The 16,251-nt window shown below is 57.5% G+C and overlaps 1 protein-coding gene across 4 annotated transcripts; it reads left to right on the top strand.

Moving 5' to 3' along the window:
- Positions 1-828: 828 nt before the first annotated feature.
- LIPN (lipase family member N) lies at positions 829-15,984 on the top strand. 4 transcript variants are annotated; one of them, XM_055322356.1, is made up of 11 exons: positions 829-963; positions 1,086-1,387; positions 2,012-2,130; positions 2,692-2,809; positions 4,546-4,744; positions 6,411-6,520; positions 8,605-8,741; positions 10,640-10,780; positions 11,828-11,899; positions 12,423-12,494; positions 15,381-15,984. In XM_055322356.1, the coding sequence occupies exons 3-11, from the start codon at positions 2,023-2,025 to the stop codon at positions 15,612-15,614; spliced, it is 1,191 nt and encodes a 396-aa protein (XP_055178331.1). In that variant the 5' UTR covers positions 829-963; positions 1,086-1,387; positions 2,012-2,022; the 3' UTR covers positions 15,615-15,984. The 4 variants fall into 4 exon arrangements, with proteins under 4 accessions (XP_055178331.1, XP_055178333.1, XP_055178334.1 ...); XM_055322358.1 differs by lacking the exon at positions 15,381-15,984 and adding an exon at positions 14,278-15,372; XM_055322359.1 differs by lacking the exon at positions 15,381-15,984 and adding an exon at positions 13,407-14,271.
- The last annotated feature ends 267 nt before the right edge of the window (positions 15,985-16,251 follow it).

Below are 16,251 nucleotides of genomic sequence, written 5' to 3'. Positions count from 1 at the left end.
ACACAGTCGGTCAGCCTGAGACCCTGCAGGCGCGCAGGAAACCTGAGGCCCATGTGCCCTGCTCTAGTTCCAGGTGGGGTTTGGGCCTGGATGGTCTTCCTTCTCCTCTGGCCCCTGCTTCTACTTTGGGTTGTTTTCCTTTTTATGATTTTATTTATTTATTTGAGAGAGAGAGAGAGAGGGTGCAGGGTGGGGAGGGGCAGAGGGAGAAGGAGAAAGTCTCGAGCAGACTCCCCGCTGATTGCTGAGCACAACGTGGGCCTTGATCCCATGACCCTGCGGTCGTGACCTGCGCTGAGTGGGACGCCTTCCCTCTGCGCCCCCTGGGCACCCCTGCTTCTCCTTTGCTTTAAGCAGAGGTTCCCTGGTCGGGGTTTGGCACCGCACAGTCGCTGCCAGAGCCGACGGCAGGCCGAGTACCTCGGGCACGCGGGTCAGCCTCCCCGGCCACGTGGCTCCTTCTGGATCTGGCCTCGCCGCCTGGGCTTAGCCGCACTCAGGAACCTCCGTCCACGCTGCATGACCGACGTCGGTGCCGTGACCCACATGGCGCCATCCGACCCCCCCCCCCCCGCCCAGCGTTGACAGGGCCGATGCTACGGTTCCTGGTCGTGTCCAGGGGCCCCTGAGCCTGCTCCCCGACTGTGCGAGGCCCTGCACCCTCCCGCCAGGGCAGGCGCTCTGTGGGAATGGGCAGGAGTCCGTCTGACTGGTTCCGTGGCATGCTGCAGACCACTGTTTCCCAATCTGCAAGCACATCAGGGCACTCGGGGCGTCACCGAGACACCCTGGGCGGTGCCGCAGCCCCGGGTTTCCTCATTCCCGTGGGCTTCCTGCCTCTCCTCTCTCCAGCCTCTTCTAACTGTCGCTGCAGCCACATCTGGTTCTTCAGCCCGGCGCCACTTGCAAAAGCTTAGAGGTTCCCGAGCCTTAGGGAGTGTTGGGGGGCAGGGGCTGAGCAGGGTAAGCGGGAGCTCGGCCAGCACGGGGAGCGGGCGGGGCGGCTGCGGGCTCCGTGACCTGGGGCAGAGCGGAAACCTCCCCAAGCCTTGACTTTTGTTTTGCTTTGCTTTTCCATTGCCAAGGCGAGGATGATAGGACCCGCTCCGTGGAGTGTCTTTGAGATTGAAACAACACACCTGCGGCGTTAGGAACCTTCTCCACTCTTGCTCGGCACCAGCAGACGCTAGCTGTCGCCAGCGTTCAAAACCTTTTAAATCCTACGACATTTGCTGATGTAAAACTGTCTTCAACCAGACATCAATGCGCGGAAAGCTCTTTAAGATCTTCAAGAAGTAAAGCTCGAGATCTCTAGAAGTCAGTCATCAGTCTATCGCAGTGAAAGCTCTCTGACTTCGTCGGGTCGCCTGATCCTCAGTGGAACCCGGTAAGTTGATTGGTTAGGTTATTATTCTGGTTTTACCCACAAGGAAACCGAGAAACGGAGCTGCTCCGTGAGTTGCCTGGGGTCGGAGCGCCTGCCCGTGGCGAGGCTGGAGCTCTGAGCCCGTCACGGTGCTGTAACGGTCGCGGTTCAATGTGAGACACCCTCCCCCCAACCCCTCCCAGCCCCGGGTGTCCACGAGAGCAATAATCCCATCCCTGGAACCCGGGTGTCAGCCCGTCTGCAAGTTGTTCCTCTTCCCTCGGGGGAAGCCAAGGTGAGGGCAGGTACGTGACTGCACTGGCCACTGGGCCGCGGCTTGGACACCTGTCCTTGAGCATCCGGCGATTCGCAGGTGAGCAAAGACTCAACAGGCCTGAACCCCTGGGAGTGAAGGAAAACCCAGAGATGAGCCTCGGTCCTAGTGAGTGACGTGGCAAGAGTCAGATGCGGTGGAGGCTGCGGGAGGAGCAGCCTCACAGGCTCAGCCTCGGCCTGCGGCACCTGCTCCCCTCGGTGCTCCCCACCTGCTCCTGCGACGTCCGGCCAGCTTTCACCCTATTTTCATTTCTCAGTCAACGCTGATGTCTAAAAACTAATCTGTGATCGTTCAATGTCTTCTGTCAGGCATCCCCACGATGTGGTTGTTTTTTACAATGACCTGTTGTTTGATCTCCGGAACTCTAAATGCTGGCGGCTTCTTCAATCTGGAAAACGAAGCGAATCCTGAAGTGTGGATGAATATTGTAAGTCATCATGCAAAGTCCCAAAGGACATCGTGTAAGGCAAGTTTGTGGTCTCGTGAGAGCAGGAAAGAAATCTCAGATGAGGGACCAGATACGCCGTGGGCGACGATTGCTGGGCTCTGAGAGTCAAGCCAGGGACAGCCTCCCATTTGGCCAAATAAGCGACGCCTCCCAGTAACATAAAGCGAAACAGAAGGGGTGGACGGCCTCCTCTTTTGAATCTAGAGCTTAAACATGTTAAAAATCTGTATTTTTAAGCCCTTGGGATGATATGTATGACTGCCTTCTACCAAATGGAAAGGGGTCTTGGGAATGCGCGTGACCGCGCGGCTTTGCCAGAAGGCTAGGCCGACCCCGCACGCGGCCCCCCAACCCCAGACCTGCCCACAGCAGACAGCGGAGAATGTTCTGCTGATGCCGTGCCAGGGGTTTACGTAGCGAATCGACGGCACAGTTTCCGGGGCCACAGGTTTCAGATCAGTCACCCCAGGAGGCACGTGCGGCCCGGGTGCCGACCTGGAGAGGCGGCGCTGAGCTCACGTCTGTGTTTCCCCCGGGCAGAGCGAGATCATCACCTACAACGGCTACCCCAGCGAGGAGTATGAGGTCACCACGCAGGACGGGTACATCCTCAGCATCAACAGGATCCCGCACGGCCGGGCGGAGGCCGGGAGCACAGGTAGGCTTGTCCTCTGCAAGAAGGATGGCAGACGGGGGGGGGGGGGGGGGTGGCCGGCGGGCTGGTCCTCACACGGTGAGCAGGTCCGGTTCTCTGGAGCCAGGCAAGAACCCGACTTCGAGGGGTGGGGCATGTCCTGCTGACGGCGAGCAGGCCCAGGGCTCAGGGTGCGGAGGCCCAGGCCGGGCTCACGTTGCTCCCGTGCCTCACCAACTCCTCACGCGGAGCGTCCCCGCCTCCCGGAGCATGCACAGCCCCACTTGTGGGGAACGGCCGGCCGCCTGGCGTCTCCTGCACCTGCTCACACAGCAGGCCTCCCCCTGCAGGATGCAACACGTCACATTCAAAGGCCTTGACGTGTCTGCGACTCTTCTGGGGAAGAACCCTGCAACGCTCTCCTACATTTTCATCTGAGGGATGCAGGTTTGGGGGCAGGAACGAGCGTGGTGTCAGTAAGGCCTGGGTTCTGGGAGGAAGAGCTGGCCGTGCAAACACAGAGGAACTGCTGCTTATTTAGGGACACGTAACCACCACGCATGGGGTGAGGGAGCGAGACCAGCAGGCAGAGGAGCTGGGACGGCCAGGCGGCGCATCCCGCGCCCCGACCGCCGCACTGGCCCACGTGCAGGCAGCCGAATCTGCTGCTTGACGGGAAGAAACAGGATTTGATCCCGGAGTTTCAGGGAAAAAACTGAGAGTGGGATGGAGGTCGGGGCAGCCGAGGAAGCACGAGACGCCCGGGTGACGCTAGCAGGTCGGGTCCCTGTGCAGGCCCCACACGGCAACGCGCTTACACGGCCCGTGTTCGCCGTTTATCAGAAATTCAGATGAACAGGGCATCTCGCGTCTTCGGTTACTCTCGGTCTCCGTTTCACCTGTGTGGGACTTTGTCTCCCTTAAGAAATCTGGCGACACAGGGCCGGAGGGGAGGTGGCGGCTGGGAACCCTGGAAGGAGGGAGTTTTTCCAGGAAAGGTTTTACTTAAGGAGGGAGAGCTGTGGGGAGGCTCGGAAATAAGGCCCATCCCGTGTGTATTAAGCGAAGTATTCTAAGAGCTTTACGCTGATTCACGTCAGGGACCCTCTCAGCGTCCCCAGGACGTTGGTGTCTTGCCGGGGATGGACCGGGGCTCCATAACCGGCTTGGGGCCACACGCCTAGCAAGCGATGGAATTAGGATTCAAACTCAGCCTGGCTCCAGAGCCTGTCCCTTATGCCCCAAATTATGGTGCCCTTTTGGAAACATGCGCGCTGGTTCTCCTCACCTCCCTCAATCCCCTCTCCCGCGGGAATGGGGACTCCCGACAGTCGTCACGGGGATGCTGAACGGATCCTGGGGTTCCAAGGCGTCCCATGGGCAGAGGCCGGGGCCTGGGCTGGAAGCTCGGCCTGCAGAATGAGTCCGTCCTTGTCTACTTGCTCGCCCTTCCTCCCGCCGGGAAGGGGCGCGGGATTCGGTCGGACGCGATGGTCCCCGTGTCTCCGCGAGCAGACCCCAGACAGACGCAAAGGCGAGTGCTCCTCCTAGTACCCGCTTCGGGCTTGAGTCCTGCCCTGCACCTTGGAACAGGGCGGCCCTGGGAGGTTCCTAGCAGCTGTGAAGCGCTGTTGCTGCGTCCATTCAGCGGGGATCCTTCAAGGGGCAGCTCCGGGACACAGGAACCCTGAGGCTGTAGCAGGGCCCTGCGCGCCGAGACACCTGAGCCGCCTGCCCTCCCCCCGTCCCCCTCCTTCCAGGTTCCCGGCCCGTTGTCTACCTGCAGCACGCCTTGTTTGCCGACAACGCCTCCTGGCTTGAGAATTATGCCAACGGCAGCCTTGGGTTCCTTCTCGCAGACGCGGGTTACGACGTCTGGATGGGAAACAGTCGGGGGAACACTTGGTCGAGGAGACACAGAACGCTCTCAGCGACCGAGGAAAAATTCTGGGCCTTCAGGTAAACTGAATCTAAGACGCATCACGGGGAAAGTTGGAGACCGTTGCTTAGCGTGCATGACGCCAACGGTACCTCTCACCTCGGGAGTCACCTGGGTCCTTGCGGTTTCTACGAGGAGCTCCGAGCAGAGGCATAGCGGGAGGTCTGATTTCTCCGACCCTCCCACCAGCGGGTACATCGTGGTAACAGGGTGATTTTAACACCCGGTTCACCCCGGTAGGATGTGCAGGCACATCCCGCGGGATGGTTCCGGGGATTCCGTGACCAGGCGTGCACCCGTTGGCCAACGTGTGCTGAGCGTGTCCGCCGGGCGAGCACTCGAGCGTGAGCAAAGTACCTGGCCTTGCGAGGCCTGCATTCATCCTGCTGCTGCCGCGAGTCTCCTCCTGGCCAGCTGGTCAGCGTGCCGGCCCGGGTATTATGAGAAGCCCCGGTGGAGATGGTATCGGACGCCGTTTTCAGGGCAACTCCAGCATGAGGCCTTTAAAACCTCGCTCACGGGCCACGGAGAACCATCTTCTCACATGCTACCTGATTCTTTTTTTATTTTTAAGGTTTTATTTATTTACTTGACAGAGGATGAGAGACGGGGTGCATGAGCACAAGCAGCCAGAGCAACAGGCCAAGGGGGAGGGAGATGGAGAGGGAGAAGCAGGCTCCCTGCTGAGCACAGACCCTCACCATGCGGGGCCCCATCCCAGGACCTGGGGCCGGGACCCCATCCACAGGCAGACTGTTAACGGGGCCACCCAGGTGCCCGCTGCCACTGCTGCTGCTGCTAGTGAACACGGGGTCATGGAGGGCAGGCCTCCCCCACCCCCGCCCCTGCCCCCCCGCAAGGCTAAGGCCCTGTTTGCAAGCCTGCGCCGGCGCATTCCTGCCACACTGAGGGGGCACCCGGCTCCCACTGACAGGCTGGGTACGAAGGGGCGGTGAGGGTCAGAGCTTTCAGGCAGCGGCAAGCATCAGGGACTAGTTGATGCCACTGGCCTTCGGCCGGAGCTCGGGGCTTGTTTACTATAAGGCATCACAAGGATGCACTCACACTCGGGCACGTTGGCCCACGGATTTCCTCGCAGGTTCTTGTAACAAGGCGCCAGCACGGGGGGCCCGGCTCTACTAAACAGCACGTGGGTCTTTCTGTTGTCCTGCATGCTGCTGGCCGAGCTGCTGCTGTGCGGCCTGGTGCACGTGGGACAGATCTTGACAGCGGAGGAGGCATCGGTGACAGGTGCACCCGCTGTGGCGCCTGCCATTGGTCCCCATAGCTGCCCTGCCCCGGCGCAGGCTTCGTTAGAGACAAGCAAACTGGAGCTCAGGGCACTCGCTAATCTGCCACGAGTTCCTCGGCTGCAGTGGGTCACGATGGCTGAGTGCGAAACAGCCTGAAGATCTTGAGGTGGCCCGTGGGGGGGTTGCAGGAGAGGCGGGCAAGGCAGATGGGGACGGGCAGGGGGAGAAGGGAAGGAGGGGGCGGGACTGGCCTTGAGGCCACGCACGTGCCCGGAAACCAGTCCTGTCGCCTTCCAGCCTGCACATAACTGGGTGAATAACGAGGTGCACAGCGGTGACGGCCGCGGAACCCCGCAGGCAAGAAATAAAGTGACCACGTGCGGAGTTCTGACCTCGGGCGCCACGGTGTCCAAGCCCCCGTTTTATTTTGCAGTTTCGACGAGATGGCCAGATACGACCTCCCAGGAATAATAGACTTCATCGTAAACAAAACGGGGCAGCAGAAGCTGTACTTCATCGGACACTCCCTGGGCACCACGATAGGTATGTGCACAGACGGCAGTGTCTTGCGAGGGGCGGAGCCTCGCAGCGGGTCGCGCTCAGACGGCAGCAGAGTCGCCACCACGTAGTCTGCTCTCAGTTTCCCCATCCTGGGTGGGACACGTGCTGCAGCCCTACGGGGTGATGTCCTTGGATTCAAGGCGGCGTGTAGGCCGAGTCGCTCCTCCATTTCCGGTCACAGCAGCGCATTGGCCCCCGCCATGTGATCTCCACGTGCCCCAGATCCAAAGAAGTGTTCCCAGAGAGTGAGTTTCTAGGCCCCCTGCGCTGAGCTAGGAAGGTGAGGCCTCGTGACGTAAAATACCCCCGGAGAGTGATGAGCCCCTTCCTGCAAAACTGCACAAGAGTCTGCAAAAAGTGGACAGCATCGTCACGGCAGAGTCCCTACAGCCATTGCCATCGATGGCAGACGTGGATTTATCAGCGCTTGACAGCGACAGGCTGTTTCCACGTGGAACAGGCAGTGAGTGTCACAGGACATAAGCCGCAAAGGACATAAAAGATCTAGAGGGAGACAGACAGAAGCGTGCCACGGACGGGCAGCCACTCTCCTACCCTGGCCAACAGGCTCTGCACCGACGGAGCATCAGCGCAATTCTGTGGCGCCTTCCACCCCTGGAGGAGGAAACAGACACGCGGCACGGATGCAAGGCTGTTGGCATCACCGCTCAGGGCGGGTGCTGGGCCCGCGGCCGGGCAGGGATGGCCTGAGCGGCCCGAGAGGGGTGGGCAGGATGCCCGTGGGCTCCCACCCGGTCTGCAGAAAACAGGACACACCCGAGCAGCCTTCCTCCACACCGCCTGGGCCTGCGAGCGTCAGGGAGCTTCCTCCGCGCCCTGGGCAGAGCAACGTCTGTTACGTGGGCAGGACTCTCTGTGGGCAAGACGTCAGCAGCCCGGACTCCCACTGCCCACCAGTCCGCATGGGCACAGCAGGGCTTGGGTCTACACGCCTCCAAAGCTGTCCTAGGAGAAGTCCTCTAGCAGCTGCGCGGCCCTCAACACCATCAGTTTGCTTTCTGGCCGCGATGGTTTCAGTGGCTCTACAAGAACGTCAGAGAAAAGTCTGCTATGGCGGCATGCACACACCCGTGTACACCCCTGTGCACATGCACACCCCCACACACACACCCAGGCACACAGCCATGAACACTCCCATGCACACCCCCCATGCATGCCCCTTGCACGCCCCTGTGCACATCCCCATGCTCACCCCCTTGCATGTGCACTCTCCACACACACCTCCACGCACACACCGCCATGCACACCCCCATGCACACCCCCACGCACACACCTACGCACACCCCCATGCACACCCCCACGCATACCCCTGTGCACACCCACACACACCCTCGTGCACGCACACGCCTCCACACACACCCCTGTGCACACCCTCGTGCACACATATGCACACACGCACACAGTGGGGGGGCCCAGGAAGGCCTCTCAGGGAACCCAAATACACAGATGCCCCAGGTGCTTTCCCCTGCAGCGCACTGGTCTCCACCCCCATCCTCACAGGGCAGGAGGTGCATGCTCCGCTGTTGCTGGCAGGTGAGAGCAAGTGCAGGCAGCCTTGGCAGGACCAGCGAGGGAGGAGGGACACCAGCAGAGACTCTGGAGGGGAGCAAGCACGCCATGCAGCCCCGAGAGGGATGGCATCCCCTGCACTGTGAGGAAAATCAGTGGGGAGTAACTGGATGAGGCTGCACGAAGAGCTGATGAGTGCACCTCCGGGAGCCAATGGTTCGCTCCTGGGAGCTCTGTGCCGGTGCTGCGGGTGCCCTCGCGTGGGGGGAGGTGCCCCAGGGCCCCGGTGGCAGCCCCGCCGTGGGCCCTCCCTCCCCCAGCGACTTCATTGTCCAGAATTCAAGAAAAATGGACGCTTGAGAGCAAGGAGGAAGGAAGGCAGGTTGTCATTGCAGGGCAATGCAGAAGCGGGCCCCAGGTCACTCGCAGGGTCACAGCAACAGGACAAGATGCCACAGCACAGCCCCCTTTGGTCGGAGGGACGCTGCCTCGGTATTTCGGATTTTTACAGATCGTCTTGTCTCCTGTTCTCTTAGGATTTGTGGCCTTTTCCAGCATGCCTGAGCTGGCACGGAGAATCAGAATGAATTTTGCCCTGGGTCCGGTGGTCTCATTCAAATACCCCACGGGCATTTTTACCAGTTTTTTTCTACTTCCGAATTCCGTAATCAAGGTAGGCTCCTCATTTTCGCCAAAACCTATCTGAGGATCCCATTCTGGGTTGTCGACCCTTGTTATTTTAAGACCGATCACACAGTGAACATAGGAAAGTAGGAAATTCACGTGAAATCTGTAGAAACCAGATTCTGTGACCGCGTGCCGTGTGCGTCCTTGTGCGCGTGTGTGTCTGTACCCACGTGCATGGCCACAAGTCCCATAAACACGTCATTATCCTCAGCCGTGAACGGACCCAAGCGTCTAGCGGGTGCTGAACTGGTGCTGGGTCAGCGCAAAGTCTCCTCACAGGTTACCTGGCTTCCTTCTTGATCCCCCGGGCCGGTTGATTGGTCACAATGCCCAAGGGGAAGCACAATTTCTAAGCTCCGTGTGATCCCCGAGCTCTAGGACTCCAATGTCAGATAAGCCCGAATAACAGGGCCTCCCACCGGGGAGCTTGCTTTAGTTTCCAGAGACCTACATGCCTTCCAGCTCGATTATCCATCCAAGCATTGACCGGTTATTTTCCAAGGGTCAAAAAAGTATTTTGGTGGCCGACTGACCCATCGAAATTTTTTTTTGTATGTTTCTTTGCTTTATGTTTCTCTAACAACGCCATTGCCACAACGCACATGGTATTTTGGCCAAAATTGCCCCTTAAACTTGTCGGCTAAAATGGATTTGGGCCAAAATGAAGTCAAGGAGACCAATAAAGTTTTCACGGTGATTCGTATATAAAAGAAGGCCCTGCACTGAGGGGGACACTTGACAGGATGAGCACGGGGTGTTATTCTATAGGTTGGCAAATTGAACACCAATAAAAAATAAATTCATATAAATAAATAAACAGATAGATAGATAGATAGATAAATAAATAAATAAATAAATAAATAAATAAATAAATAAAAATAAATAAATAAATAAATAAATAAAACGAGGCCCTGGTTTAGGGTGACATGACAGGAATGAGAAGAAACATCATCTGTGAGCTGACGCCAGGGTGACTTTCTGTGGAGCCTGATGGTGGGTTTCAGCAATTCTGTGCCGTTTACTGCAAGCTCAGTGGGGCAGGCTCCCTTCTGTGTGGCTGATAGTCCTGTTGCAGTGTGTTGACATCAGCTGGTTTGGGACACTCTCCACATTGGAGCAGAGTCGAGCAGACAAATTAGTGACATTAAATCCTGGGTTGGACACATCTACCTCCAAGTGCATCATTTTGCATACGTACTGCTTTGCAGGCGGAGGTGGGGGCCGAGGCTTCTCTCGCTTTCACGGTCCCTGCTCCCCGATTTCCCACCTCCCTGAGCCCCAGTCCCTGATCCCTGCCACCACCACAGGTCTGGGGCCCCCGAAGCTCCAGTCCTCCCAGCAGAGACCCCACCCAAGCCCTGTAAGTCTGCACCGTGCCGCCTCCTGTGACATCCAGCATTTTCCGTCCAGAGTCCCGACCTTCAGGACGCCATGCTCCGCACTCCGGCTCGAGAGCTGGCTCTGGTGGGACGCGGCTGAAACGATGGTGTTTTCAGGAAAACCCCGCTCTCCCTTCCTAGTCAAGGCGGTGTTTGTCCTTAACGGGGAAATTGCTCTGGCTTTCTGGCCAATGAATGAGAAATCAGAATCATAGGGAGTTACTGATTGCACGTGACAGGGGAGCTTCACCGTGGAGAGTGGACTTGAGTCCAAGATCCTTAGGGCAGGGCCGTCTCTTCCAAATTGTGCTTGTTGATCTTCCCTGGATAGAGACGCCTTCCTAGCTCGTATCTCCCCCCCCTTCCCCAGGGACTTGTCTCCTTGATGGAAACAGCAAAGACAAATGCAAGTAGATGTCCAAGGACCCTCACTCCTGGGGGGGCAGGGAATGTCAACGGGTCCGAAAACAGCTCTTGAGACGCTAATTATTGTTTATTTTTACAGAGATTTTTCGGTACCAAAGGTTTCTTTCTAAAGACGGGGAAGGTACCTTCCATCAGAATCTGCAACAATAAAATATTGTGGGTGATTTGTAGTGAATTTATGTCCTTATGGGCCGGATCCAACAAGAAGAACATGAATACGGTACGTATGATGGTGATGGGAGCATCTGAGGCTTTAAGAGTTTCCAGCTTTCCTTTGACTCGCTTTGATGCAGCTGTTAGGCCGTGTAAACAAATGAGGTGTAGACACGCACGCTGTGCGTAGGTCGGGAATCCGATGGACCATGACTGTGAAGGGTGGGTTGGTGGCTTCATCCTTCCATCCTTTGTCATAGGTGCGGAAGCCGATGTCCCCGCGTGGGTGGGACTTCCACACGTTTACTCTCAGCCACCATTACGAGGGTCAGTTGGGTTTTACCACCAGCCTAGTGCATTAAAAAAAAAAAAAAAATCCCAGAAAAGAAAAAAAGTGCAGACAAGCATTGCACATATTTCCCACGGCCTCATGCGCTGGGGGGGACTTTGGCCTCTGATAAAACGCCTCACTTACCCTGGAAAGCAGGAGGCAGGATGGAGTGGAGACAGACGTTTCCCCACAAAAGAGGAGCAGGTGGGTTCATCAAGTCTCTGTCTCCCGTGGGGGGACTTCCGGGCGCAGGATGCGGGGTCTGCACCTGCTGAGCATTCCCCGGGGCGGCCCACTCGGCCCCAGATCCGCTTCTTCAAAAGCGGATCCTTTTAGCGGCTCCCTTGATCGCTTTTGCGCCACGGGAATCGAGGACGTGTCGCTTTTCTTCTGCAAGATCGTGTCATCTTCGCGAAAGCCGGACACGGGATGATCTTGGGGATGTTCGTTTAGCAGGCGAAAGTACGGACACGCGCGGGTGTCAGATCCCTGGGCCAAGGTGCTAAAGCTGGTCACTGACAGGGTCCTGTCCTGACGTCGTGGGGTCGCCCCACGGGTCGGGGACGGACGGCGTGCACCAGCTCCCCACGCGCCGGCCACACCTGCTCTCAGCCAGCCCGTTCGTTGCCCACATTCCGGCGCCTGGTGTGAATTGTGACTAACCTGGGGGCCTTTGCCTCGTCCTGTCCCGACCCCCAGCATTGGCCGCTGCACCTTCGCTCGGTCGCTCTCTGCTTCCCGCTCTGGGTAGCTGCTGCTATGCCACGTCTTCTTTCCCTTCAGAGCCGAATGGACGTGTACATGTCCCACGCGCCCACCGGATCGTCAATACAGAACATACTGCATATAAAACAGGTAGGGTCCTCGCCACGGGAGAGGCCGCCGATGTCAGCACCTCCGAACGGAGGGAGTCAGCAGCCCCACCCTCGGAGGCTGCGAGGCAGCTTCTAGGGTGTCTTTGTCACCATCTCTGGCTTGGTTTCCCCAAATTTTAAGGGAAAGGAGAAGGGATGGTGCAGACCAGGCAGGAGACATAGGTGAGCCCTCCGTTAAGGTCGGAGCTTGTCAAACAGACCCCGAGCTGAAGCAAGAGGTGACCCGGGAAGGCGTCAGATGGAAACTTCCCCAGAGAGCATCATCCCGCGGCTGAGGCCCCCCAAGGGGGTCTTGGTTTTTCTGTTAGCTGCTCCTCCAAACCAAGGGAGATGCCCCCCGCCACCCGATGGCCACGTGTGTCTGGTGGTAAAAGTGGATGCATGTCCCTCTGCTGATCCAGGGGCTCCGCTGCGTGGTGGTTGTCTAAGATCTGCTGTTAGCAACTGTGATTCTTACTCTGATGATTTTTGCAAAAAAAAAAAAAAAAAAACATGTATTTCAGCTTTATGGATCTGATGAATTCAGAGCTTATGACTGGGGAAGTGAAGCTGAGAACATGCATCACTACAATCAGGTGAGCTGGGGCTTTTGAGACATTATAATAAGGAATTATTGGAGAGTGGGGGGCACCTGGGGGGCTCCAGGGTTGAGCGTCTGCCCTCGGCTCAGGGCGTGACCCCAGGGTCCTGGGATCGAGTCCCACATCAGGCTCCCAGCATGGAGCCTGCTTCTCCCCCTGCCTGGGTCTCTGCCTCTCTCTGTGTGTCTCTCATGAATATAAATAAAATCTTTTTAAAAAAATAAATTATTGGACAGTGAAAAGAATCCTACCTGTAATTGGTGGCATTCTCATCGATCGATAGAGCTTTTTAAAAAATGACTAATTTAAATATGCACTCATTGTAAAAAAGAAAAATCTAAAAATAAGTAAAATAGAAACAAAAGAAGCATATCCTAAGGGACGTGAATAATTTATAATCCCTCCACCCAAAGCACACTGGGTGTATCAATATTTTACTGCATTTATTCCAATCTTCTCAGTGCGGCTGCTTTCGCACAATTTTTATTTTTTTAAATTTTTTTTTCTGCACAATTTTTAATCTTGCTTCTTCGCTTACAGTTACGGCAAGACCCAGCCATGCAACTGAGCTGGGTTTTAGCATGCTTTTGTTGACTGTGTAATAATGAAAATTGTTTTATGAAAATATATTAAAAAATGTACAGAGAAAATGAATATCTAGTTCTTGGCTCCAGCAGAAAAAAAAAAAAAGGCTCCCATGAAAATTAAAGGAATATTATGCACCCATGAAAAGTTGAGCTTTCAGCATCTTTTTTCCACTCTGATTTTTCACACCAGGATTTGTAGACTCTGCCTCCTGGGCCTGGGATTAATCTTGTTGCCACCATTTTTTCCCTCGAAGTCAGGAGCTGGGCTTCTCAATATGAACTGAGCACATTAAATTCACCTTTTCCATTGTTTTCCCAGGCGGGTACATGAGGTCAATTATTAATCCAAATATGGGTCAATTAAGTTGTTTCTGAGCATCAAATCAGCCAACCAGACCCGTCGATTTCTCACGAAGGGACTGAATTGTTAGACAAATAACTCTTCCAGCCCTTGAGACGACCGAGAGAACCAGGGATATTATTATCCTTTTTTACGCTTACGGTGCGATTTACATACAATAAAATGCCCTGATTTTCCAAATCGATGAGTTTCGAGAAAGACGGTGTTCGCGTGATGGTGCCACCGCCGGGACAGGGCCGTTGTCAGCCCCCGACAGGGTCCCCTGCCCCACACACCGGGCTGTTCACGGACACGTGTCCGCAAGCGCTCAGCTCGGGGCCTGGAGGAGAAAGGGAGAGAACAGCAGGCACAGCAAGGCCTGTTGGAGGGTTGCCGTCGGGAAGTGGAGGAGGCCGTCACTTCAGGAGGCGCGCACCCCCCTCGTGGCGAGCTGGGCCCACTTCCCGACACTTCCCGGCCCTTCCGTCCACGAGAGAGCGAGGCAAAGCATCCTACGCACACTTGGACCCGGGCGGTCAGCGTGTCCCCCGGCTCCGTGGAGGGAAGGACGGAGGTGCCTGGCATCCTGGCGGCCTGGGTGCCCGGGTCCCCACCGACCCTGCTCCGAGCAGGACTCGGTCACCAGAAGCTGCTCTCCATGATCTCCGTTATCTCCATGCTCTCCTGGCCCCGTGAGCCCCGAGGGGCAGCCTGTGCTGGGGCCAGGCCCTCCTCACCCGGCTGCGGACCTGGCACACCCGGGACCCTCGCCTGCTGCATGGCTGACATTCCCCATGTCCCTTCACGCGGTCCAAGAGCCCCCGGCCCGTCTCCTTCCTTCCTCTCCCAGAAAACGGAGGCCCGCGACTGTTCCGGTGTGCCTGCCACACCCCCGCCCCGCCGTCCTACCTCCCCTCACCCCTGCTGCTGCTTCTGAAACACGGGCACCTGCCGTCACCCTGCGAGTCCATCACGCGTCCCCCTTCACCCACCCTCTGCCTTTGATCAGCGTTCCTGATGCGTGCGGGGCCAAGGCGAGCGTCCCCACCTCCTGGGGGCCCCACACTGGGCCCCAGGGCTTCCTCTTTCCACTGCAGCTGCTTATGTGAGTCGCCGAACCCAGGGCCCGGCTCTCACCTGCAGGTGTTTGCCCTGGGGGTCCCCACGGCCCCCTCCCAGACCCCAACCCTCAACGTGGGGTGGCCATCCGCATCCCCAACCCAGACGTCCCCTTCTGGACGGCCTCCCTCATCCCCGCCCCACCGGCACGCGCTGCTTTCTGCTAATTGTCAGCCCGCCTCTGACACTTCTCCCTTGGAGGTCTTAAGCCACCCCAATGCCCGACGACGCCGATCGTCCCTTCTCCGGGCCACCGCCACGCCTGTCTACATTGTCCAGTGTCCGCCTCCAGCTGGCCCTTCCTCCCTCCGGCGTCCCGGGCTCACGGTCCTGCAGTCAACCCAAGACTGAGCTCTGAGAAAGACCCTGCCCCCTGCCCCCCACTTCCGAAGGATGTCCAAGCACCTGGGCCTGGGGTGTGGACCTTGCCTGTCTCCAATCCTAGATCGACACCGTCTGGCTCAGAGTTCCTTCCCTGGGTTCCCGGGACGCCCTGCCTTCCCGAGGGTGCTATTCATGCCTTTGCCACCTGCCGGGAAGCCCTCCCACCGCATCCCTATCCGGCAAAGTCCCACGGTCCCTCAAGGGTCATTTCGAGCGACTCCTCCGCACAGGAAGCCAGAAGTCGCTTCTTCTTAGCCCACCTCCCGTGGTTTGGGGGCAGCGTCCTGTGGCCCTTGACGCACACTGCTTTGTAGGCGAGTGTTTGTCGACCGCCCCCTTGAAGATAGGGACCATCGAAGGCGCTCTTTCTCCTTCCCTCGGGGCTCACCCGCGGCCTCCCCGGCTGCGTGGGAAGCCTTCTCTCACGGACGCTCCTTCTCTCTCCCGTAGAGCCGTCCCCCGCTCTACGACCTGAGTGCCATGAAGGTGCCTACTGCCATATGGGCCGGTGGCAATGACGTCCTTGTGACCCTCCAGGATGTGGCCAGGACAATCCCCCAAATCAGGAACCTCCGGTACTTTGACCTCTTGCCCGACTGGAACCACTTCGACTTCATCTGGGGCCTGGACGCACCGCGGCGAGTCTACAGTAAGATCATAGAGCTGATGCAGTCGGACTCCTGACGCGGTGCACCTGCTTCTCGGCTACAAGTCGTCAGCGAGCCCATGGAGGCCCCAGGAAGGGTCTGGTCAGCTGTGAGGTCTTCTCCTCACGGCCACGGAGGCTCCTCATCCACGGCCCAACCAGGAACTATCTCAACGGGGCTGCTCTTCATCCAAGAAAGGCGCCCCCGGAACCTCCAGGTCTCTTCCCCCCAGTCGGGGCCGATTTTTCGCCTGGGAGACAAGTTAAAAGGGGCCTTCTTCTTTTTTTCTTTTTTTTTAATAAATTTATTTTTTATTGGTGTTCAATTTACATACAGAATAACACCCAGTGCTCATCCCGTCAAGCGTCCCTCAGTGCCCATCACCCAGTCACCCCCACCCCCCCGCCCTCCTCCCCTTCCACCACCCCTTGTTCATTTCCCAGAGTTAGGAGTCTCTCATGGTCTGTCTCCCTTTCTGATATTTCCCACTCATTTTTTCTCCTTTCAAAAAGGGCCTTTTTCTTCCCTAATTAGGAATATTCTTACAAGGCAAGACTTTGTAGAGGCAGCCGTGCGGGACTATCCTGTGGGTGGTTGCGGTCACAGGGCTAGCCCGGGGGTCACGACGGCGTGAGTGAGCACTGGCCCACGTTGGCCGCAGGAGGAAACCGCAC

The sequence above is a fragment of the Nyctereutes procyonoides genome, unplaced genomic scaffold (genome assembly GCF_905146905.1).
Source record: "Nyctereutes procyonoides isolate TBG_1078 unplaced genomic scaffold, NYPRO_anot_genome, whole genome shotgun sequence".
NCBI classification, from domain to species: domain Eukaryota; kingdom Metazoa; phylum Chordata; class Mammalia; order Carnivora; family Canidae; genus Nyctereutes; species Nyctereutes procyonoides.
This window is presented reverse-complemented; position numbering and strand designations above follow the sequence as displayed.

Excerpts from the sequence above, each read along its gene's own strand:
- LIPN (XM_055322356.1), top strand. The coding sequence starts at position 2,023 with ATGTGGTTGTTTTTTACAATGACCTGTTGTTTGATCTCCGGAACTCTA. Across the intron at positions 2,810-4,545 it reads GGCGGAGGCCGGGAGCACAG|GTTCCCGGCCCGTTGTCTAC; the intron begins GTAGGCTTGTCC and ends CCCTCCTTCCAG. Across the intron at positions 6,521-8,604 it reads CTCCCTGGGCACCACGATAG|GATTTGTGGCCTTTTCCAGC; the intron begins GTATGTGCACAG and ends CTGTTCTCTTAG.